General features: G+C 31.4%; 1 protein-coding gene across 1 annotated transcript in view; it reads left to right on the top strand.

The window, feature by feature from the left end:
* LOC145936301 (uncharacterized) overlaps positions 1 to 27,171 on the top strand; it is a 137,377-nt gene that overhangs the window by 50,266 nt on the left and 59,940 nt on the right. The window contains exons 2-4 of the mRNA XM_083038388.1: positions 8,919 to 9,097; positions 21,575 to 21,771; positions 21,920 to 21,963. Of these exons, the coding sequence (XP_082894514.1) occupies positions 8,992 to 9,097; positions 21,575 to 21,771; positions 21,920 to 21,963 (347 nt within the window). The 5' untranslated portion in view covers positions 8,919 to 8,991. The remainder of the gene's footprint in view (positions 1 to 8,918; positions 9,098 to 21,574; positions 21,772 to 21,919; positions 21,964 to 27,171) is intronic.

Raw genomic sequence — 27,171 nt, 5'->3', positions numbered from 1 at the left:
ATGTATGTATAATTATATAAATTCCGTATCCATTAGGTGAAATCGTATTATCGTAATGTCAGTTTTCTGCCCGAGACGACGATGGTCTCGGACGCTATCCAAAGATCATGCGATGAAATGGTGCGCTTCATCTATTTTCCAGAGTGCCTTCTACGACGACACAGTAAATCCCGACGGTCTCATTGCGGCAGATTCAGTTTCGGCCTCACGAATAAATTTAACGGGAGTCCAACGAGATGGTAGTATAGAGAAGAGGGGCAGAATCGCGCGTATAAAAGGAAAGGAGCGGCAGGAGAAAAGTCACGGACTCCACAGACGTTCGCACGTTGTTCACTTTAAGAATACTTTAATGACTCAATCCCGGCCTTAGGACGCGTGGTCCATCGAGAGAATGGTTCTAAGTTGGAGCTACTTGAAAGAGAGAGAAAGAGAGAAACTCACGCTAGCGATCTCTCTCTCTTTCTTGCCCTGACCACGAAGAATTTCAATAACCTTATTTCTATTACGGTAAAAATTTCTCATTACTGCGAGAATCTTAACTGTTATTATGATGAACGTAGAATAAGTATGGAACGAGACAAGATGACTATGGGGGTGGCAGGTGTGACCAGCGATTTTTCAAGGCTAATATTTCTTGATGTCCCTCAACAGAAACAGACTCCAGCAAAGAAATATTAAAGAAATGCTCTCTCTTATTCTACGTAATATGAAATGGTCCATCTAATGTTATTACATGGAATATCTTCAATTTCAGAGAGAAATTTTTTTTCTTGGCGGTTTATACAATAATATGTAATTCCATTTATATGTGCGTTTTTTAGTGTATAGTTGCAATAGAAATATTTCAAAAATTGTAAGATTATAATGGAAAAAATATCTCATATATAATTAAAAAAAGAACTAGAAAATATATTATTTAATAAACAACATTATTATGCACCTTGACATTTAATTATATTCTATTATAAATATTTCGATAATATTCTCGTTCCTTTTGGTGTTTCTAGGCAATGTTACCAAGTATATGCTGAAAGTTTTTAGAGCCTTTGTTTAAGATTTTTCGACGATAGACTGTGTCCTTAACGTTAAAATTGTTTTTTGTTCTTTTTCGCTTATTATATAAAAATGACTTGAGAAATATTTCGTAAGAATCTAATCGTACAACGATTTCGATATTTAATTTAAAAACATTTTTAGAAATATAATATGTCTCTTGTGCAAGATGTATCTTTGATACTTATGCTGCATATATTTTAAAATAGCTGATTATTTGAGCAATTTGAAATAGATTTTTTTTACTAAAGAGAATTTAATTAACAGTTATTTTTTTCTTTCTAATTGTTAAATTTACAATGAAGTATCTCAATAACTAAACATCAGTTTATAATGCTATTAATACTCTACTATTATACTAGTTGTACTTTTATCGTCTCACGATTAATCGCGATAATATTGATACTGTTATTTTAATGGGATATATTTGATATTTGTATCATATATATCAATTCTTTTCCACTGATTTTCGATCATTTCTAGTGAAATATCGATTCTTGACGAGAGAAATATCAATTCCGTGAAAGAAGAAATATCAATTCTGAACAGGAATGCCAATCCTGTTGCTATCAACAGAGAAAATATCAGAAAATCAATAGGATACCAAACCACCCTGTTCGCGTACGATATCACAATTATATATATATATTTTCCATTCCGTCAGAGATCGCATAGCTACGAATGTATTTACGCTCGAATAAATATCAGATATTCATTGCAATCAAATTATTTATAACTTACTTTACAACCAAGATGATATCAATTTCAATAAATCATATATATGTATTTAACAGAACATTTACTTGATACTTGTCTAAATATTTGGGCAGCAAGGCTTTTGACAGATTAACATTATTATCACAGTTCTAAATGTGATATTAAAGAAATGATTAGTATATATCAATATTTTGTCTCAATAAGTATTTTTACAGTAATTGTCAATAATAGAATTTGTGTTGAAAGAAATTGATACGACAGCTTATAAAAGTTGTTATGTACGACATTTCAGACACTTTCTTGTTCTCGGCCAAAATCTAGGAATAATGTGATAAGACTGTGACAAAAGTGCAACAAAAAACTATATAATCATCACATAAATATATCTGTCGCTTTATATTGTTATTCTTGCTGTGCTTCCAATGTCGATCATATTCATTCTTTATGCATGCAGAACACGGTGTTAATTCGACATGGCAAGAGAGGAACATGTATTTTCTTAAATATAACAGACACACACATACATTCATATATTGCTGACTCGTGCATAAATAACACATACTTGTTAAAGAAGTGGATTTATATTTTTAATACAATGTATTCTTATCGCGCCAGCGGCATATGCAAAAATCACTATTCTTATCGGATTCAATGAGAATAGATTATACGGAATTAAATTAGATTATACACGCCCGCGCGGCACGAATAAAAGTGATTTTCTCTCAGGCTTCCTTCGTTCGATTCCGATACGAACGCGAAGTTCGCCAGTGATTTGTGCCAATCAAATAGCACGCCAATTTGGCGCATTCAATCCATCGCACGCACGCGCGACTAAACTTTCTCGATGCAACTCGTGCGAACGTGCGAAGAAAGAAAATGCAGCCTGGCAGGCCGTCGTTCGCGCGAGCATCGAAAGATTATCGTGTGAAATTTATTTGAGGGGGCGATGAATTCCCTGTCAATCTTCCAAGCGTTTGCCCTTTCCTATATTATGAAATTTGCCTTTTCCCTTAACTGCAGAATGTAAAGCGTGAAGGCGCATTACAAACAATAGTCTATGCCAAAAATATACATCATTTGTTCTGTAATATATTTTAATTATGCATGTGCGTGCGCCTCTCTCTTTAAAAAAAATGTATGTATATATATATATATATATATATATATTTATATATATAATATAAATAAATAATGTATATATATATATATATTATATGCAAAAAAAATATATAATATATATAGATTGCATATAAAAAAATCCGAAAGAAATTATTGACCAATTTTTTCTCACTCGCAAATATCTCATTCGCGACGTTTGCGCGCGTAAATGAAAGAGTTTTCATCGGTTTATTACTATCACCGAGCGATATATCGAAGCGTGTCTCAATTTGCACCATTCACTGTACCTATGTACGTTTCGTTCGAGCTTTTCTAACGCGTCTGGGAAAACGTGCACGATGAGGTAGGACGTTCGTCGATCGCGTGTTCGTACGAATGCAACGAAAGATTATCGTGCGATAAATTTATTCGATCGGAGGGTAGGGGCGAAGGGGCGAGATTTGCCGGGGACGAAGCTTTTCTTCGCGCGCGTCCCCGTGTATTAGTATGTCTATACGTATACGTGGAAATTCATACACGCCGGCAAATCAATCGAACCGTAACAACTGTCACGCTCTCGCAACGCAGAAAATGCATTATAATGCATTGCGAAACGTGCGCGCGATTTCAATCGCGACGAGCGCGAATTTATGGCGCATCGAGATCGCATTCTCGGTCGTTTCTCTTGAATTGATTTTCGCAAGAACAACAGAGTCGAATCCGCGCGATGGTTAACTTTGCAAATTGAATTATTTATGATGTTACGCATGCGTTGCTCGAAACAGAGAAAAATATTTTACGAATATTTTGTATAAAATTATAAGCGTATTTTATATCGAAGAGCTTGTAACAAAAAAAATTACTAAATCCATACAAAGGATATATTTAATTTTTATTTATCTAACAATCTCTCTCTAATATCTTAACCTTAATAAAGCAAAATATCCTCTAGTATCTCTTCAGAAATAATATATTTAAAGGATTATGTTTAAAAGCTGCGAGAGAATACACTAAGTCCTGTTAATAAATTATGGCTTTTTATGGTTGCACGACTGTAAAACTTTGCTCTTCAAAATTCAGTATGTTGCTGCTCTACGCGTGTTTCTTAATTATTAACCCTCGTTTAAATCTCCGCAAAGTCTCGGACGAAAAACAGCGGATATGATGAAGATTCTACGGACTCTTTCCTATCACGCGATCCTTTTCGACGTGTCACACGACTCCCTTTCGCCAATCCTATATTATCCGGCCTACACATCCTCGTCCAAAATGAGATTTGATAAACTTGCTCGCTATACTCTTATCAAGGCATTGATCGATCATGTGAAATCCAATCCACGGGAATCACGCAGAAGATTTTCTTACGAACCTCAAAATGTGTGTGTGTGTGTGTGTGTGTGCAGTAGTCGCACACGCAGAGTGTTTTCTATACCGGTAATATTATCGATAAATGCACGAGCTTCATCGACGAGGAGCGCGTATATACGTTTTCTTACTCTATGCATCGCTGCGTCTAGCCTCTGTATGCGATGTCCCCGTACGTATAACCATGCCACGAGAAGCATTCCCTTTGAAGTACGTGCCACGATCTCATTTTATGAGAAAACATGTGGCAAGGGGTCTGGATATTATCGAGGCAATAAGAGTATATTCGAGATTGCTCGCGATGTGTCCTCGATGCCATCGTTCCCCAGCGTCGTAATAAGTATGTAATTTCGAGATTTTTTAATAACAAGCCGGGATTCTCTAGAAATTTACTTGTTTTTTATACGTGCACAATTTTTTTAATCCAATTTTATTTCCGCGGTAACTCGGATTGTTATTTTTTGTCTTATTTTTAATGAAATTTCGTAAAGATTTATCTATACTCTAGATTAAATATCGGGAATTTTTTCCTAAATTTTCAATCTATGTACAATATATGGTATCATCGATTACATACATATGTGCACATCAGTTTCAGATTGATGCTGATCGATCTATTTCTATAAGCATTTTAAGAACATTTATACTCTGGAACTTTTCTCAAATACTGTAATATACAGATTATATTTTTAAATTTATTTTTTCTCTCTTTGATTAAGATTATTTTAAATTATTCAAAATTTCCATCATATTCAAGTTAATAATAACAATAAAAAAAAAAACATAATAATCACTATATTTCTTTTTATGTTTTGTTTCTTTTTATAATTTTCTTATTTCATTGGACAATTTAGCGTAATTTTCAACAATAATCTGGAGCGATGTGCGAGTCATACATATGTATATGTAACTGTAGCTGTAATGAAAAGCCATGTGCAAATTAGGATTTGTGGCGGATACTATATTGCTAGAATTTCTCATCTAGTTCAAATTACTCGCCGATTACTAGCAATTAGTTCTCCAACAAGTTAGCGAAAACTTAATTAACCGACCTTTGTCATAAATTGAGCGATAACTCCTTAATGTCAGTTATTAGTCAGTTATTAGATATACGACATCATTGTATCATTAATAAGAATTACGAAACATGTCTAACGTGTTTGTGCATGAAAATTAGATCAATTTAATTAATTCTAATTTAATCCTTTATATACATAATATAGCGAACGCTTGCAAATATAACAGCTTTTTTTAGATATCCTTCGGAAAAATATGGCTAAAGTATATAATAAGGGATAAAATTGACTTAAAACAGCCATGTGTATGGCGTGATGGATAAAAGATGGGCGAAAGGAGAAGGATGTAAAAAGCGAGGGGTAGGAAAGAGTCGAGTACAGAGAGAAAAGACGTATCGTTTCTTTTATAGAAGGATAATAGAGCTCACGTGTCAGATCGAGTTATATCCTCTACTCGAGTAGAGTGCGTTAATTTTTTTTCCTTCATCGTCGAGATGGTAGGAATAAATATGAATAAAAATCAATCATGAAATTATTTTACTTATTTTCTGGTTATTCAATGCAGTAATTTATTTATAAATAATCCTTTATATATATTTAAAATTTTTTCAGATAAATTTTTTTTAATTAAAAAAAATAATATGATTTTATCCTAGGGATTGCAACAAAAGTTTCAACGGTATATATAAAACATTGTACATAAACGTAGATGATAAGACATTAAAGTGATTAGTAAAAGAATGAATAAAATTATTTTTCCTTCATCGTCGAGATGGTAAGAATAAATATGAAAAAATCAATAAAAATCAATCATGAAATTATTCTACTTATTTTCTGGTTATTCAATGCAGTAATTTATTTATAAATAATCCTTTATATATATTTAAAATTTTTCAGATAAATTTTTTTTAATTGAAACAAATAATATGATTTTATCCTAGGGATTGCAACAAAAGTTTCAACGGTATATATAAAACATTGTACATAAATGTAGATGATAAGACATTAAAGTGATTAATAAAAGAATGCGAGTTCACGCGGTAGATAGTTAAAAATTTTCAGTCGACGAAGAATGCAACTTTTTGCAACGGCGCATTTTAATGCGAGCCACTTCGCCGAATAAACGAAGCAACAGCGAAGAAAAGAAGCTTGGAAGCTGCGAAGCACAGGACACGGTCCAGCGTGTCCTTGTCGCATGCAGAAAATCAAGCAAAAACAGAATGAGAATAAAGTAGCGGTCTTTATGCGTGCCTAGCCGGTAAACATACCGCGTACAACTGCAATGCGGAAGCGACGACTTCGGCTTTTCGCGTGGAAGTAATGAATTCAATTTATCACCATGTCGCTTGTTTTCCCTCATTTTCGTTCGTTTTATCAAAATCATTATATTTCGCGAGAGATAACGTGTGTAGATAAATTGTGATAAAACATTAAAGTCCGTTGCATTCATCTTGATGCACAGCGCGTCTCATGTCATTAAATCTTTCCTTCTTTACTACATTGAACATATCAGTCTAGTGCGTAGAGAGAGCATTGACCAATATAATTTTATCAGATAAGTAAAGTAAATTTAAATATATATAATATAAACAATGTTAATAATTGCTAATTTAGTATATATATTATATATATATTTTTTTCTGTCTATCTGTTTATATATATATATATATATATATATATATATATATATATATCTCTATATATATATGTATACAATATATATTTTTATACAGAAAGAATTTTCTCTTAGAATTTATCCTGAAAATCATAATAATCGTGGGACAATATGGTATGGAAAGAATTTTATGAGAATTTCTTTGATTAATATTTATCACAATAAAAATAATAATATCTATTACAATAAAATATAAAATATATTTGATTAATTTTACTATGCAGTTTAGTAAAATTAATCAAACATGTTTTATATTTTATTGTGATAGATATTATTTTTATTGTGATAAATAATCAGAGAAGTTCTCATAAAATTCTTTTCATACCATATTATCCCACGATTATCTTGATTTTCAAGGTAAATTCTAACAGAAAATTCTCTCAGTGTATTTTTCTCATTTCGTTTAATCTAATCGAATATAATTACGCTTAATTATAATATTCTTTGATAATAAAATCTTAAAAATTTTATACATTGCCTAATTAACTAATATAATTTTATACATGCATTGAAATAATAATGTATGCGTTGCGTACATAAAAATTATGATTTCAATGCATGCATAAAATTATATTAGTTAATTAGGCAATGCATAAAAATTCAATGTTTACATTTTCAACAGAAAAATGCAAACAAAAAATAAAATTTTCTATAAGAATCTTTCAATTAAAATACCTGTACTGTTATTACGTCCGCCACTCTGCACGTCTGATGAAAGATTGATCCCCATCACTGAAAACTCTGCGCAACGATGTCGCCAGTCGCCACTTGACCTCGAAATCTAACCTCACAGCCAAGAATGAAGCTGAGCCCAGCGAAGAACATCTCGCCTCACCCAAAATCTTGTTTCTTTCCTGTTTAAGTACCAAATTAATTATGCAATGCATGGAAACTGAACAGAAAATGCAAACAAAAGGTTTGTTCGCGTCGCGTGCCTCAAGCATGCCCCCCGACATGCTTCTTCTCACTTTAATGCGCTCCATTGAAGCACATTAGAGTGAGAAGCATGTTGGGGCATGCTTGGGGCATGCGACGCGAACAAATCTAAAGAAATAGAATCATCTACAAGAATATTTCGATTTAAATACCTGTGCCTCCTTTACTGGTGCGTCTTTAAAAATCCGCTACGTTGCACGTTCCATGTGAGACTGGCCGCAACTAGCGGTGGCGCCACTTGACGGCGCACCTAACTTCACAGCTAAGGATGAACTGAACCGAGCCTGGCGAAGAAATCTTTCTCTTTCTATCCTTTCTATTATACTTGCATTACTCGCGCGTTCCATGCCGCCACACTGCACATCTCGCAAGATCTAAACTTATACCGCTGTGTAGGCACAGAGTGTTGTAATTGACGATGAAAATCAGTTTCGGGCCAGACGTGCAACATGACGAACGTACGGAGATGCGCGAGTTTAGTGGCGAGACCACTGCGCAGGCGCGGAGTCGCGGAGTGTCGCAATTGACGATGAGAATCAGTCTCGGACCAGACGTGCAGTGTGATAGATGTATGGAGACGCGTGAATTTAGTGGCGATACCGTTGCGTAGGCGCAGATTGTTGCAATTGACGATGAGAATATGAGAATCAAATTCGGACCAGACGTGCAGCATGAAGGAAGTACGGAGATACGCGAGTTTAATGGTGACACTGCTGCGCAGTTTTGTGGTTAGTTTCATGCGAGACATGCTGCGTAGCGGGCATATAGAGACACGCCAGTCTAATGGAAGCGCAGGTATTTACATCGAAAGATTCTTGTAGAATTACTTTTGTTCACATTTTCTGTTCAGTTTTGATGCATTGCATAATTCAGGCCTGTAGCCGAGTTGCACATTTCGGCCGATTTTCGCTTGCTGCTATCTTCACTTTTTTTATTTAATAGTATTTAAATTCTTAAAGTGAAGATAGCAGCAAGCAAAAATCAGCCGAAATGTGCAACTCGGCCGCAGGCCGCAGGCCTGGCATAATTAATAATTAACATATTTGGTATTTAAACAGGAAAGAAACAAGATTTTGACAAAATGCCGAGCTTGGCTTCCTTCTTGGCTGTGAAATTAAATACCGCCGTCAAATGGCGACACCACTGTGCAGAGTTTTCTTGTCGCTGGTTGCTGTTTGGGATCAGTCTCGACGTGCAGTGTGGTGGATGTATATAGATGTGCCTAATGGAAGTGCAGGTTAGATTATTTCATTTGAAATATTCTTGTAGAAAGTTCGTTTTTTGTTCGTATTTTCGGTTGAAGATTTAAATATTGAATGAAAATTTTTATGCATTGTGCATAATTAATTTTTACGCATGCATTAAAGGGTGCTTTCCTATTAGTGACACAAATTGACACAAGTCGACACAAGCATCATTCTGTCTTTTTTCAACATTCAGGAATAATAAAAGATATAATGATACTTGTGTCAGCTTGTGTCAACTTGTGTCGCTAATAGAAAAGCACCCATAATATGTATGCGTTGCAATTTTTTAAAGATTTTAAGATTTTATTATCAAAGAACTTATATATAACTTTGCTAATATATAACTTTGAATATAACTTTGCTCTACGCATGTAATTATATTTAGTTTGATTAGACGACAAAAATATATATACATGTATATTAAGATTTTATCATTATTTAGTTGAAAATTGTCATCATTGGCTATTGTATAATAACTGATACATAGAGAAAATTTTCTCTTAGAATTTATCTTGAAAATCATGATAATCGTGGGATAATATGGTATGGAAAGAATTGTATGAAAATTTCTCTGATTAATATTTATCACAATAAACATAATAATATCTACACGTTAAAATATAAAACATGTTTGAATAATTTTACCATGCAGTTTAGTAAAATTAATCAAACATGTTTTATATTTTATTGTGACAGATATTATTATTTTTATCGTGATAAAAATATTAATCAGAGAAATTCTTATAAAATTCTTTTCATATCATATTGTCCCACGATTACCATGATTTTCAGGGTAAATTCGAAGAGAAAATTCTCTCCGTGTACAGATGAAAAAACGAATAATTATGATTTAAAATTAAAATTCCAATGTCGTACTTTTTGCACTATATTTCGCTATTTTTGTCGTAAATAAAAAATATTTTTTTTAACATCAGCGGCATGTATCTCTTGCAAAATATGCGCTCTCGCAATTCACGGGCATCCGGTTATACGACAGATACTTTTCGCTCCGAGCTCGCTATCGTGGCAAACGCAAAACTTCCGTCCGGAACGACGTTATTCCTCTCGTATCCGAGGCGTGCATGCCGGTCTATATCGAGAATGACACGCCACCCTTGTCTTATTCGGCGGACATTTCTGACGTGTTTCTCGTGAGTTTCGTATCAATGATGGAGCACGGCTGTCAATTCCGCGATAGGAGAGTATACCGTAAGGGAGTAGCGGGGGTGAGCTGCCTTATCGAGTTTCCATTTTCCGGACAGCATGCCTTATAACGTATACGCCGTCGTTTACTTATTTAGCCGTTATTTCACCCTCTCACTTACCGGCCACCAATGCCGCCACCGCGTCTTCCACGATGCTGGCAACCGACCGACTTTTCCTTCCTTTGGCAGCTTGAGATGATACTCCTACTCGAGTCATGAAATATTTAATCATCTACCTTCCTTCGGTCGTCCGTTTCTGTACTCTTTCCCGATCTTTTTCGTCGTTTCCAACCCGCATCGTTCAGTCCCACGTGTCCCCTTCTTGATCGCGCTGCTTGCTAGACTCATGGCAAATTACATTGTCGTCGACCATCATCGAGACTCTTGGTTCTATATAAACACGTTAATTTATTTTATAATAAATAGCTAGATACAATTTTCCATCAACCATCGTATATAAGTTATATATAATATATTCTCTATACATATATTTTTTATATATTTTTTTATATAAAATAAATTCTATATATATATACAATATGTTTTATATATACACTGAGAGAATTTTCTCTTATTTATCCTGAAAATTATGGTAATCGTAGGACAATATGGTATGAGAAGAATTTTATAAGAATTTCTCTGATTAATATTTATCACAATAAAAATAATAATATCTATCACAATAAAATATAAAACATGTTTCATTAATTTTACTAAACTGCATAGTAAAATTGATCAAACATATTTTATATTTTATTGTGATAGATATTATTATTTTTATTGTGATAAATATTAATCAGAGAATTTCTCATAAAATTCTTTCCATACCATATTGTCCTGCACGATTGTCATGATTTTCAGGGTAAATTCTAAAAGAAAATTCTCTCTGTGTATATACATATATATTTTTCTATATATTTTACATATATGTTCTATATAAATTCTTCTTTATTAATATTTTATAGAGATCAAATAAATGCATTCATAAGAGATTATTCATTTAAATAATTTTATTATATATTTGTGCACCACAAAAATTATTTGAAAAGATATTATCATGAATTTAAAATTATTATTGACGATATAAATAAATTGAAATCCAATGGAAGCGTAATATTTCTCGGATAACTATTCGGTTAACTCTAAAGTGTATTTACATTGATGTGTTGTTGTGGATAATCTAGTGTGACACACACACATAGTTCAGTGGTTAATATTAATGCCTCTTCAATTAACGGCATCTATTCCAGATATGTTGTATTCATTGAGCAACGCTTTGAGTTAACCGATAGTCCCGGGTGTAACCGGAAATTCCGTGTAATATCGCCAAGGGCCACGCATGCCGCTGTAACGTAATCATTCTCAAACGCCACCAATTCGATAACCCAATGAACATATTGACGATAGGACACATCTATTGTGCGCAATTCAATCATCGTGCATAACTAATAAGGACAATACAATCTAGTCCAAAAGAAGGAATTTGCTTACGCATATTCAGCATGACATTCGGACATGAATGTTGGACATTTAATTTGTAAAAAAAAACGATCAATCTATACACAGAGAGAATTTTCTCTTAGAATTTACTCTGAAAACATGGTAATCGTGGGACAATATGGTATGGAAAGAATTTGATGAGAATTTCTCTGATTAATATTTATCACAATAAAAATAATAATATCTATCACAATAAAATATAAAACATGTTTCATTAATTTTACTATGCAGTTTAGTAAAATTAATGAAACATGTTTTATATTTTATTGTGATAGATATTATTTTTATTGTGATAAATATTAATCAGAGAAATTCTCATAAAATTCTTTCCATACCATATTGTCCCACGATTACCATGTTTTCAGAGTAAATTCTAAGAGAAAATTCTCTCTGTGTAGTTTTGTTGAATATATCTATTCCGTGTCTATTAAGAAAGTTTTTGGAATATATGACTTTCTTCAGCTATGTGAACCTAGCACCCGACTTTTTAAAAATTAATTTTTTAAAACGGAAAATGATAGCATTTCGTTTGTAGTTGTTTGTAGTAACAATAGTAACAATAAGTAGTTTCAACAATTAATAAATAAAAAAAATTTTTTAAATGACTCGCACTCGACATTGAGATATCGCAAATACGCTTGCGCAGTTTTCTTTAGAATCGTTTGTAGTGATTTTCCTTTCGTTTGTAGTTGAGCGGTTCAAAAATTATAAACAATTGTTTATTCGTCCAAGAGGTAAATTTGTTAATTTTAAAGTTATCGCAAATCCGCTTGCGCAGTCTTCTTTAGAATCGATTGTAGTTGTTTGTAGTGATTTTCCTTTCGTTTGTAGTTGAGCGGTTCAAAAGTTATAAACAATTGTTTATAACTTTTGAACCGCTCAACTACAAACGAAAGGAAAATCATTACAAACGATTTTAAAGAAGACTGCGCAAACGGATTTGCGATATCTTTAAAATTAACAAATTTACCTCTTGAACGAATAAACAATTGTTTATAACTTTTAAACCGCTCGACTACAAACGAAAGGAAAATTACTACAAACAACTACAAACGATTCTAAAGAAGACTGCGCAAACGGATTTGCGATATCTCAATGTCGGATTCGAGTCATTTAAAAAATTTTTTTTATTTATTAATTGATAAAACTACAAACGAAATTATTGTTACTACAAACAACTACAAACGAAATGCTATCATTTTCCTTTCAAAAAAATTAATTTTTTAAAAGTCGGGTGCTAGGTTCACATAGCTAAAGTGTCGTTTATAATTATAGACTATTGAATCTCGATTCATACTACTTCAAAAAGTCTGATTAATTTTAAACTGTACTACTAAACATTAAAATAGATTTTAATTTGTTAAAATCTGTTATTTTGCTCTTTAATAAATTCTTAGACTAATATATTACACATAATTAATAGTTTCATAAAAAAATTAGCACTGTTTAATCTTGATTTATACTACTTGAAATAGACCAACTAATTTTGAATTATACTACTAAAAACGAAAAATTTAAGTATTTCTTAAAATCTTTTCTTTTTTTCTGTGTAATAAATTCATAAATTAGTATGTTACATAAAGTTTCGTTTAAAATTATATACTGTTGAATCTCGATTCATACTATTTTAAAAAGTCTGATTAATTTTAAACTGTACTACTGAACATAAAGTTGTATTTTTATTTATTAAAATCTGTTATTTTGCTCTTTAATAGATTCTTAGATTAATATATTACACATAATTAATAGTTCCATTTAAAAATTAGCACTGTTTAATCTTGATTTACACTACTTGAAATAGGCCGACTAATTTTGAATTATATCACTAGGAACGAAAAATTTGATTATTTCTTATAACTTTTTTTTCTGTGTAATACATTCATAAATCAGTATGTCACATAGTATCGTTTATGATTATATACTGTTGAATCTCGATTCATACTATTTAAAAAAGTCTGACTAATTTTAAATTGGACTACTGTTCATAAAGTTAGATTTTAATTTCTTAAAATATGTTATTTTGTTTTTAAATGGAACTATTAATTATGTGTAATATATTAGTCTAAGAATGTATTAGAAAGCAAAATAACAGATTTTAAGAAATTAAAATCTAACTTTATGTTCAGTAGTACAGTTTAAAATTAGTCAGACTTTTTGAAGTAGTATGAATCGAGATTCAACAGTATATAACTATAAACGATATTTTATGTAACATACTAATTTATGAATTTATTACACGGAAAAAAATAAAAGATTTTAAGAAATAATAAAATTTTTTATTCATAGTGATATAATTCATAATTAGTCGGCCTATTTCAAGTAGTGTAAATCAAGATTAAACAATGCTAATTTATAAATAAAATTATTAATTATGTGTAATATATTAGTCAAAGAATTTACTAGAGAGCAAAATAACAGATTTTAAGAAATTAAAATCTAACTTTACTTTCAGTAGTACAGTTAAAAATTAGTCAGACTTTTTGAAGTAATATGAATCGAGATTTAACAGTATATAATTATAAACGATACTATGTGACATACTAATTTATGAATTTATTACACAGAAAAAAAGAAAAGATTTTAAGAAATATTTAAATTTTTCGTTTTTAGTAGTATAATTCAAAATTAGTTTGTCTATTTCAAGTAGTATAAATCAAGATTAAACAGAGCTAATTTTTTTATGAAACTATTAATTATGTGTAATATATTAGTCTAAGAATTTATTAAAGAGCAAAATAACAGATTTGAAGAAATTGAAATCTATTTTTATGTTTAGTAGTACAGTTGAAAATTAGTCAGACTTTTTGAAGTAGTATGAATCGAGATTCAACAGTCTATAATTATAAACGACGCTGTAGCTATGTGAACCTAGCACCGACTTTTTAAAAATTAATTTTTTAAAACGGAAAATGATAGCATTTCGTTTGTAGTTGTTTGTAGTAACAATAATTTCGTTTGTAATTGTATCAATTAATAAAGCAAAAAATTTTTTAAATGACTCGCATCCGACATTGAGACATCGCAAATCCGCTTGCGCAGTCTTCTTTAGAATCGTTTGTAGTTGTTTGTAGTGATTTTCCTTTCGTTTGTAGTTGAGCGGTTCAAAAGTTATAAACAATTGTTTATTCGTCCAAGAGCTAACTTTGTCAATTATTAAGATTTTTCAAATCCGTTTGCGCAGTCTTCTTTAGAATTGTTTGTAGTGATTTTCCTTTTGTTTGTAGTTGAGTGATTCAAAAGTTATAAACAATTGTTTATTCGTCCAAGAGGTAAATTTGTTAATTTTAAGGATATCGCAAATCCGCTTGCGCAGTCTTCTTTAGAATCGTTTGTAGTTGTTTGTAGTGATTTTCCTTTCGTTTGTAGTTGAGCGGTTCAAAAGTTATAAACAATTTGTTTATAATTTTTGAACCGCTCAACTACAAACGAAAGGAAAATTATTACAAACAACTACAAACGATTCTAAAGAAGACTGCGCAAGCGGATTTGTGATATCTCAATGTCGGGTGCGAGTCATTTAAATAATTTTTTTTTTTTATTAATTGATAAAACTACAAACGAAATTATTGTTACTACAAACTACAAACGAAATGCTATCATTTACTGTTTAAAAAAATTAATTTTTAGAAAGTCGGGTGCTAGGTTCATATAGTTACTTTCTTCTTTTATAGAAGGATTTTACATTTTGTTTTCTACTTTCCTATTATTCGCATATTATTTTAATAAAATGTTTTAAACAATTATTGCATGGACTACACTGAGAGAATTTTCTCTTAAAATTTACTCTGAAAATCATGGTAATTGTGGGATAATATGGTATGGAAAGAATTTTATGAGAATTTCTTTGATTAATATTTATCACAATAAAATCTATTACAATAAAATATAAAACATGATGATTAATTTTACTATGCAGTTTAGTAAAATTACTTAAACATGTTTTATATTTTATTGTAATAGATATTATTTTTATTGTGATAAATATTAATCAAAGAAATTCTCATAAAATTCTTTCCATACCATATTATCCCACTATTACCATGATTTTCATTGCAGGATAAATTCTATGAGAAAATTCTCTGTGTGTAGAAATAAATTCAGTACACAGTTGAAAGGTAATATTAATTTTAATATTTTAATTTTAATAAAAGATGTTGATATATTTGAAAGAAATATATCTAGTAGAATATAATATACATAGTTAGAAACAAATTTTAATTAAACACTTTGCGACACGTAAAATTCGACAAAGTAAATTGTCTATATTTTTCTTATTATCAGATAGATAATTTAATTTAAGTGGTTTACATATTATAATAGTGTAATCATAAATCGCTAAAATTATATTCACAATAATTTTATATAGACAAGGTAAGGATATTTTTAGAATTATAAAGATTGAGATATATATATGTATATGTATATTAGATTAATATATATATATATATATATTGAAATATAGAAATCGTTTTTAAACACCATCTCTTCTTTACGATGAATAATATAAATTATGACATACACATTGTATGTATGTGTATGTTTTTTAAACAAAATATTAATTAATTGAAATGCACAGTATATTAATCTTATAACTATATAGATAGAATAATTTTGATTTACACACAACATGAAAGATCTCATGGCAACAAGATTAGAGAGGTTTTCGTCGATTGACGAAAATATTAAAAATTAGATATGTTGTTGTCATTTGTAAAAAAAAATAAGCTTGTTTGTCGCTAGAATTCCGTGATATACAGGTTCTGTATAATTTCTTGAGCGTGACTATAATTCTTAGGTAATAGTAATAGTAGTGCAAGCTCTATTAGCTTGCAACATATGCGCGTATGTCGGTACATTTGGGCAAAATCCGTTAGTTCAACATTCTGGGTAGTCACGTGGCGCATTTACGACGTAACTTCCAGATTAGATCTGGCCCGCTACACACATATGTCTATATATACATATATCCACATGTGAATTCAAGTCGGCGGCGTAGATAGAGGTCCAAGTAAAGTAAAAGGTGCCGCGCGCGAAAGGGTAGCGGTGGGTATAAAGCCGCTTTCAGGCGGAATATTCGTTGGCAAAGTTTGTCGGCAAAATGAAGTTGGCAAGTTTTTAAATTTCCAACCCCCGGGGTATAGATCTTCGGGTAATCTTGCGCAAATGTCCTCGCGGTCCACAATGTGCTCCGGATCGTCGAATTCACGGCTCCGCCGCTCGAAACTTTTATTCGCGCACATAAACGCGCGAGTGCGGGAAACGCTGTGATTTTTCCCGGCTAATAAAAATATACTCGATTTTTGTGAAGCGGAGAGAAATATCAGGCATATATACATATAAACGTATATATGTATAATCTAGATAATACTTTCATATACATCAGTTACTTGCAGAATACGAATTATTCATCGATCGTGCGATAATTATATAACGAAGAACCGCCATCGCAAAATGTTATTTTTCGATCGTTATGTTATTTTAGGAGAATATCGAATACGAAACTATATTGTATGATGTCGCATTAAATATGAAAACCCTGGCGTATAATATAACTTTTCGTAGAAAATTTTCAACTCATAGTTATTGAATTTTGCTTTAAACATACCGTATAAAACAAAATAATTTGATTTAGCTTTATATCCCTTGTTAATTCCTTATTTTAAAAAAATCACACATATTGCAGATAACATACTTTAATCCTTCTGTCAATGAACGAATTATCCAAAACAACTTTAAATGTTAAAAATATATCGGCCCCTTTCTTCGCTTCCCAAAAAATAAAAAGAACCTTATATTCTTAAATCTTTTAAAATATAACGGGAAAGAATAATGCTCACCAGCTGCTATAAAAAAATTATATCGAAATACAATGCATCAAAAATATGCGGCTGGTATCCGAATACATTGAAAAGAAAGGTGAAAAAAATTATGCATTGACAGATAAGTTAAAATAGCATTTTCTAATTGGAGACAATAATAATTACTCGTTAATACAATAAAATTAACACATCTTGTCGCTTAATAATTGGGATTGAATTCAAATGTTAATTAATTCGTGCTAAAGATTCCAAAATCGCGCACAGTATTCTCACCGATATATCGATGGTCAGTATATTGCACACGTTACGGCTTACGAATGAAAATCTATTAAAGAGAATCGCAAAGGGGTTAACTACCTCTGGCGAGAACCGCTCTCTCTCTCTCTCTCTCTCTTTCTTTCTCTCTCTCATCTCGCATTCGGCATCGTTTGCGTATTTATTAATAATTCTCGCAAGATAGTTTCGTGTGGAGGTATACACCTGCGGTAACACAATGCGCGGACATTCGGACACAGCCTCAGGGTTCGTTCTCGTCGCGGCATTATTCTCCTTCTTCCTTTTCTTCCCCTTTCCCCTCCTGTCCCTCCTCGTTCTCCTTCCCCGGAGAACGGAAGGGTTTGTGCTTAGTTGCGGCTTAATATGCGCCCGCCTTGCAAGACGCACGTCGTCGCGCTTCGAACTTCGCTTATGCGATGGTGCGGGTGGTTAGTGAACTTAAAGTCAATCTTGAGTTATGCAAACGCTTATGCTTAGTAAAACGCTCGCTGCGGGCGAGATTCCAGTAACTTGCCAGAGAGAGAGAGAGACAGAGACAGAGAGATAGAGAGAGAGAGAGAGAGAGAGAGAGAGAGAGAGAGAGAGAGAGTGGAGGAGAGAACTGGTTCTGGTGCAACACGTTTTCGAAAGTTAAAGGAGCTGCACGTTGCACATGCCAGTGATTTCAACGTAAACTGACCGTTTCAGCCTCATCTAATCGTAGCTCCAGGAGTTATTGATGGATTTGCATACTAAGGGGGATGGGAACGGGGGCGGGAGAAGAAGAAAGAAACGGTCGAATATAGACAGTGTATGTACATACACGATGGTCTTAATTGGATCGAATTGCTCTGGCCGCGCGGTTCACTTGCTTGTCACGTATTGTGCGCGAGTTACATCAGCGCATATCATTGTTGCAGCTGATCGTTACGCGCTTTGTTGTATGCGTAAGCTGTATGATTTTTATGAGCGAATTGAAAATACGCGTAAAATGCGCCATGGGCGAAATCCTGGAATGACTATGGAAAAACAAAGCTTGTTTTGATATCTATGACAGTATTTTTATATATTTTTTTATGATTGAAACAAATCCTCTATATATAAGCGATATCTTTTCTTCTTTTTCTAAACTTATTTTTTTCTCGATTTTATTAGTACACTGAGAGAATATTTTCTCTTAGAATTTATCCTGAAAATCATGGCAATCGTGGGACAATATGGTATGGAAAGAATTTTATGAGAATTTGTCTGATTTATCACAATAAAAATAATATCTATCACAATAAAATATAAAACATGTTTGATTACTTTTACTAAACTGCATAGTAAAATTAATAAACATATTTTATATTTTATTGTAATAGATATTATTATTTTTATTGTGATAAATATTAATTAGAGAAATTCTCATAAAATTCTTTCCATACCATATTGTCCCACGATTACCATGATTTTCAGGGTAAATTCTAAGAGAATATTCTATCTGTGTAGGCTAAAGTGCTGTGCGTTTTCTAGCAAAATAGTGTACAAAAATTTGCTTAATATTTTTTGATATCTTTTAGATATCAGGAGTCAAATATAAATCAGATTAATAATGTGTACCAAAATGCATTATTATTCAATATTAAAATATTATTTATGATACTTATTTCATTGTTGCAAAAGGCGAAAAATAAAAGTCCTTTTACGTAAAAAAATTTTGTACTTTTATATTGATTATATATAAAAGAAACAATTATCACACACATATGATTTGAAAATAAGATATTTTATTCAGCAATTTTGCAATTTAAAATATTTGTCTTAAAAAAAATCTGCGGGCTATTGATTCCAATTTTCATAACATCGCGCGTTATTACAGTAAATTACATTATAATTTGCACGATCGGTACGTCGAATCGTTTTTCCGGACAATTTGTTTAACGTACGAAGATATTCGTTCGAAAAGTGTAGTAATATCTCGAAAGATTTCGATGTGAAGCGATAGTTAAATCGATTTTAACAACATTCTCCTCGAATTCTTCGCTCCCTTTCAATATCGCTGCTATCGATGTTACATTATGTACGCATATGATAAACTCGGTCTTAATGAGAGATTTTCATGCCAAGGGACACCTTAAAGAAGCGCATCTTATAAATATGTGCGAACGTGTTCTTGTTACTATCTTATTTCACTAACAAGGGAAATTCGCAAACCCGAAAATTTTGATTTTGATAAAACTTTACACACATGTAGGGGGATAAGTCGATGAATTTAGAAATTCTAGTTGCGGCCCGAAAACGATTTTGAGGGATGAAACCATTTTTCTTATGTAGAGCGGCTTTTTGTTTTTCTCGATATATCTCGAAAAGTATTTGAGATATTAAAAAATGTTTTATACAAAAGTTTCATGGTAAAAACACCTCTAATTATATATATATATATATAATTACAATAATATTTTTAATAATATTAAAAAAAAAATATTTTTATCAAAAATTAAAAAAAATTTTTATTTGGATTTCCTTTAGAATCATTTTTGGACGTAATTAAAAATTTCTAAATTCACCTATTTATCCCACTTATATGTGTGTGAAGTTTCATCAAAATCGAATTTTCGCGAGGTTTCCTTGTTAGTCGAATTACACTACTGTTTGAGAATATAATATGGATCTTTTTTATCTTTTTACTAGAACAACACAAGCGCGCGCTTTTATATTAAAATAATATTTAAACAAAAATAATATAAAGTTTATTTAAACTCGATTTAATATTTTTTTACAGAAATCAATTGATTAAAGCGTTAATTTACTAATTAAATTTTAAAATAAAAATATGTTACAAAAATTAAAATAGTAATATGTTGTAAATAATATGTGTTATCATATCTTATTTTCGATTAATATTTTTTGACAGAAATCAGCTGATACTGTCAAAAATATTAATCGAGTTTAAAGTATTATAACATATTTTATTTAAAACATTATTTTAAAAATTAATTAGCAAATTAACGCTTTAATCAGCTGATTTCTATCAAAAAATATTAATGAAGCGAAAATTTGCTAATTAAATATTCTAGCTTACATATTTATATTTATATTGTGTATGTGTATGTTATAATTTGCTAATTAAATTTTAAAATAATAATATGGTAAAAGTTTTATAAAATAGTAATATGTTGTAAAATAATATATTATAATACCTTATTCTCGATTAATATTTTTTCTTTCTAAAGCTATATATTTTCGAACGAATCTCCTTATTATATATATACGAATCTCCCAATATTAAGTCATGTATATAGTATCGCGCGCGCGTTATTAGAGTGAAGTTGCCGATGTTTGTAGCCTCGGCCATTACCGAAACGCCGCGAGTATCAGGCAGTTCGAGCTGCGTCCCGCTGTGATTAATTAGTAAGCATAATCGTTAGAAACGATTTCTAACCTTTGTATTGTAATATTTATCAATCGCATATCATAATTTCAACTTTAATATGTAGGCGTAATTGTTCGAAACGCATATTTCGCGAAAAATTCGATGCAAAATCTCTTGCCAACATAACCCAACTTAATCTGTTTTCGCGCGCGCGAATGTGTTGCGATCCGTGGATATATTTATCGTTAATTCTAGTTTACATATTTATATTGTGTATGTTATAATGCGAAATAATAAGATTATTCTAATATGTATGTATTTTATTTGTTACAGGTAGCATTGCGATACACTGTGCGATTCACGCGTCGTTTCGGGAGTGCCGTGTTAAATATCGCGTGTCGGGAGTGCCGTGTAAAGTATCGGGCGATCGTAATTATTCGTGTTTTCGCGAGTGTCGTGAGTGCTACCATGAACTAAGAGAGGAGGAGGAGGCCCAGGGAGGCATCGGGCAACAGCGAGGCAACTGCGAGGTATGCAAAAATCTAAAAACATTTTTTTCTAAACACGTACATTGAGATATTCGACAGTTTCTAGTCTTTCAAAATACCTGTACACACACATACCCCTCAGACACACATGTACGTATATACCTACATAATTTGAATATTTTGTTTTCAGATCAATGTGTGCTGTGTACTACAATTCCGCTATTGCACGGACCGGTGAGTGAGAAATTGTTTATTTCGCGATCGAGTTAAGAAAATATTATAACATTCCTTTCTTAAAAATGCATATGTTAAGTCCATTCTCGCAATATTGTTACATCTTTTCTGCGATGCTTATTGACTGTTTCTGAACGCACAACGCGAATCGAGACAGCCAATTAGCATCGCGGAAGAGAAGCAACATTACTTGCGAGAATCGATTTAACATGCCTTTTTTAGAAAGGGATTCATTAAAGCTGTTGTTTTATGAACTCCAAAATACTTCACGTGCCTTATTCGTTTCTATGCGTTCTTTGTCGTTTCCATGCTCTAATAAACACGAATAATAAATTTAGTTGCACAAAAAAATTTTAGCTATATGCAAACAAATATTTCATGCAAATTTTTTAATATAAAATTTAATATTAAAAAAAATGATGAAAGTATAAAGCGTGAAAACAAAGAGACTTGAGAAATAGAACAATTATGAGAAATAAAGTTGTGAAAAGTGAGACTTGTAAAAATTGAACGCTTCGATTGAAAGTTTGGGAAGTTGAAAGGATTAAAAATTATGAAAAAAAGTTGAAAAAGTTGATAATTGAATCAAATCTTTTTCTACTATCTAAAAAACTCAAGAATTTTGTTTTCTTAAGTTTTTCTCTCTCGAAGCTTCTCTCAAAAATTTTTCTCTCTGATATCGAAGTTATAAAAGTTAAAGAGAGAATATAAAATAGATCTTGTTCTTGTCTCTAAAACGTAGCATAGCCTCATAATTTTTTGTTACATGTTTTGCGCTTAATCTATGTTAAAATTTGCAAGTACATAAAGAAAACAATACAGTTTCAATCACATTTACCGCTTCAAAATAAACATCTAGTCAGATTACAGACCATATATCAATTTATCATTTAATAATCAAGTATTAACACAAATACAGTTTCGATTTTCGTTTATTCGAGAAGCGCCAGTTTCGCGACGATTCGTGATCGATAAACTATCCGTTACCATGGGACACCGAACAGTAAATATCGTTCGACATTAATGGGTCAAGCCATGTGACAAAATCGATTCAAGTGATATTTTATATTTTATGTTTTTTTTTTGTATGTTTTGGTCTTTATATATATATATTTTTTGATAGACTGTTTCGGTGCGAAAATTTCATAATTTCCAAATTTTTCTCGAGTTGCGTATATATCCGGATTGCGGGAAGGAATATATAATTCGCGTCATCAAAAGGCAGAAAAAGCTTGGTTTGTGACAAGGTACGTCCAACAAGAGAAACGTAATTTTAATTGAAATCTTTGACTTCAAATTTTGACAATTCGAACACGTCAATAACAACAAACATTTAAATGCTTCGTCCTTTCTATGAGAAAATATCTTTTTTATGTACACTTTAATGACATATTTTAATTATTATTATATAGAGAATATATTGCCATCTTCATTAATCACATTTCTGGAATCACATTTTTCTCACAACAATTTCAACACATATAACTACATTTTTCAACCATTTAATATACATATATGTTATATTAATATATTTATAGTATATTTTATATTAAATATTATATATTTTTTGTTTAGTATATTATATATTACATATATTTATATATTTTCTTTATTATGTGTGATTCCAAAGATCAATACATTTTTTATTTCTATAGATAAATATAGAATATTAAAGACAGAGAGCAATGCGTTTTGTTCGTTTGTTATTTTTCTTTTTAATTTTAAAAAAATGCCATTTAGTAATAAAGCAAAATAATAATGTCAAGACTTGATCGATTTCTATCGCGATAATTCACGAATTTAGCTATTATATACGTATATATGCACTATTATTAATAGTTCAAAGACCGAAATACACGTTATAAAGTTACCATTTCAATAGATTAAATGCACGTTTATCGATTTCGGCATTATACACAGTTGGCTCGCAAAATGATGCCGATTCCACGCGTCACCGAGCGTTAATCACTTCAACCCGAATAAAATTACGGGTCGTTTTGTGTGGAGCATCCGTGCGCTGAATTGTGCACCACTAATTACCGTTGCGTTCTCGCCGTTGTTATCCAACCATGCGGCGGACGAATACGTGCATTTATCTCTCCGGTTTTAGCTTTGCGAATCTCTTACGGATAATCGCCGACAAGACCGCCGAGAATTAAAATATAAAACAAATAATATCGAACCAATTAAAAAAAAGGATCAATTTCCATTAAGTACACTAACAGATATCGATCTTAATTGCTTTTAAAACGCATATTTTTTAACATTCGAAATATTTCCAGTTTGTCTCCGTTTTAGGATTACATAAATATATTGCTAATGACGTATATTTGTGATATTCAATTTAAATAAAAATTTTTAAATATATTTTTAATAATTAGTATATATTTTATTATATATTATATATATTAATTATAATATATTTTTAATAATTTTTAATAATTAAAATTTTTCATTATATTTTATATAATAATTAACTAAGGCTAATTTTTTGAGAAAAAAGTCAGCAGTAGTTATGTACTATCTCAACCGCGCTTTATACATGTATTCTAATATAATATAAAAAAATGTTTATATTATTTATTCCTCTATTGTGTGAGTAAATTAATTCGTTGCTGTATTTGCGCTGCATTTTCACGCAAATGCTTTATATGTATTTTGATCATGACGATCGGTATTTTCTTCGAAGCTGGAACGTTGGCAGCTCAATAATCCTAGCACTCGCGTTATTTCTCGCGTCTAATTAGCGAATCGTTTAAACGAGCTTTGCGGCTGCAGTCAACAATGCGTTATACGTCTTAAGCTTTTAACGCTTTGGCGCGCGATTCCAATTTGATAGCGGATTTACCATTTTCGCTGTGAATGACGTGCCTCGATGAATTTCATGGCAATCAAGCTAATTCCTCTTTCGTGAATGCAATATTCTAGCATACAGCACTAATGAGATCTCTTTGCAATTTCCAGTTATTTCAGACATATTAGAGTATCTCAAAAACATACTCCCACTTCATTGTACTTCAGTATTCGCCTGACAAATTTGTAATATGTTAACGTTTACTGTAATTCTTTACAACTGTGTTCACCGTTGTTATTAATGTTTTTTTTACTTATGTTAGATGTATAATGTTAAATAGATAGTTTCCGAGATAGTTTCACATATTTTGATATATTAATTATTTTTGTCACATATATTTTTGGATAAATTTAAATAAACATTCATATAGGTACAACGAAAATATTATATATTTCATGCAAATATTCATAAAAATAGTAAACGTTAATATTGCGAATTATTTATAAGATAAAAATTTTTGAAACTACATTTTGAAACAAGATATAAATAAAAAATTCAAGAAAAAAAAAATAAATTTAAGATCTAAAGAATAGATTCTTCAGATAGGCCTATATTATTAAAGATTTAAACAAAGAAAAAAAATTTGAAAGTTCCAATAAATGAAGAGATTATAAAATATCTCTCTTTTTCATAAAAAATAAATAAGAAAGAAAAAAAATAGATGCAATAAATAGACGCAATGTTTCTTTCATCTCTAGGAATAATATTCAACATTATTCGCAAAGTGTAATTTGCGCGAAGCTATCAGACATGACATTCTCATGAAATAACCGGACCTTTAATATTTTAAATGTTAGATGATAGAAAAATATGAAAAATATTATTGACTGTTTAGCTTTGGAATGGTCGAGATACTCGAAATTAGTTCCAGACTAATTGCATTCGAAATCCGCTTAATTTCGCTCTCTACCACGAGAGAGCTTCTCAAGCCAATTGATTTTTATTTTCATCAATCAACCTCGTACCTTCGTCCATCCGTTCTGGTTCACCGCGATCACCGTGAAAGTCAAGTTAGTTTAATTAGTCTAGGAGCCTTGCACAACAGACACTCCAAGAGGTGGGTGACCACCTAACTTCTAATAGCAAATGAAAGTAATTGCAGTTAACTGTTCTCCACACTGTCTCCACCCCTCGCGTATTTCCCATTTTTATCGCGTGCTTCGCTTCAGATTATTTTCAGTTTTCAATATTTATTTATTCTTTTTTAATTATTAAGGATTATTTTCGCGATTGAACGTTATTCTTAGTTGCAAAAAAAAGGAGTCAATGGAGCGTGGCTAATCATCAACTGCAAAATTCACTACTATAACAATTAATGATTCGTCGGCGCCATTCATGTTGCGCTTGATCGACGCGAATTAGCTTCTTCCTAGCGAGCTTGCCATGAAATATTTGCACCATTGGCAAACAACGTTGCGTTAGAGAGGTGAGCTAATACAAAATCGCCAATTCTCAAGAGACCATGAGCCAGTCGGTTTACTAGTTTGGTATCGCGATATTAGTAGGACCTCTGAATAATTCATTTGACGTTACTGTGCCATTAGTATATCGTGCTACAGAATTTGACGTAGACAGTTAATTTGACGCATAACGACTGAGATATTTAGTAGTTTGTATCGGGTGCGTTATCATTCTGGCTTTCTCTATTCGTTATTTCTGTCGCGTTAACGTAAAAAAATATTGCAGTGCGCAAAATGCATGGATAAATGCTGGCATAATTCTAGATGTTCCAATATATAATAATAATAACAATATTTCGAAAAACCTACTACGATTTGACGAAGCAAATATTTACACAAAACCATGTTTCATGCTTGAACTAAAACTAATTTTAGCAGAATGTAACAATAGGTGTTCGAATTAGACTGTTGATGTGATTAAACTGTTATAATTGATTATAAATAAAAAATGAAATAGGAATAAAATTGAGTATAAAAAATAAAATAAATAGAAAATGGATCACTAACGCAAAGCAATTTCACAAAAATAACAAATAAATAAATTAAATTAATTAGAAATTGCTCATTGTACGTGGTTGCTCTATCTCATCTCTTCTGTTCGCCTTTTGCTATCCCTTTATAGCACTCACATAACACTCGCGAAAACACAATTAATTACGGGTACTTAATTAATCGCATATGCAGCTATGTGAACCTAGTACCCGACTTTTTAAAAATTAATTTTTTAAAACGGAAAATGATAGCATTTCGTTTGTAGTTGTTTGTAGTAACAATAGTAACAATAATTTCGTTTGTAGTTTTATCAATTAATAAATAAAAAAAATGTTTTAAATGACTCGCACCCGACATTGAGATATCGCAAATCCGCTTGCGCAGTCTTCTTTAGAATCGTTT

This window comes from Prenolepis imparis, unplaced genomic scaffold, assembly GCF_030444845.1.
Source record: "Prenolepis imparis isolate NDT839.2.m4 unplaced genomic scaffold, iyPreImpa1.0 SCAF_5, whole genome shotgun sequence".
NCBI lineage: Eukaryota > Metazoa > Arthropoda > Insecta > Hymenoptera > Formicidae > Prenolepis > Prenolepis imparis.
The sequence above is the reverse complement of the archived record's forward strand: the minus strand, read 5'-3'. Positions and strand labels throughout refer to the sequence as shown.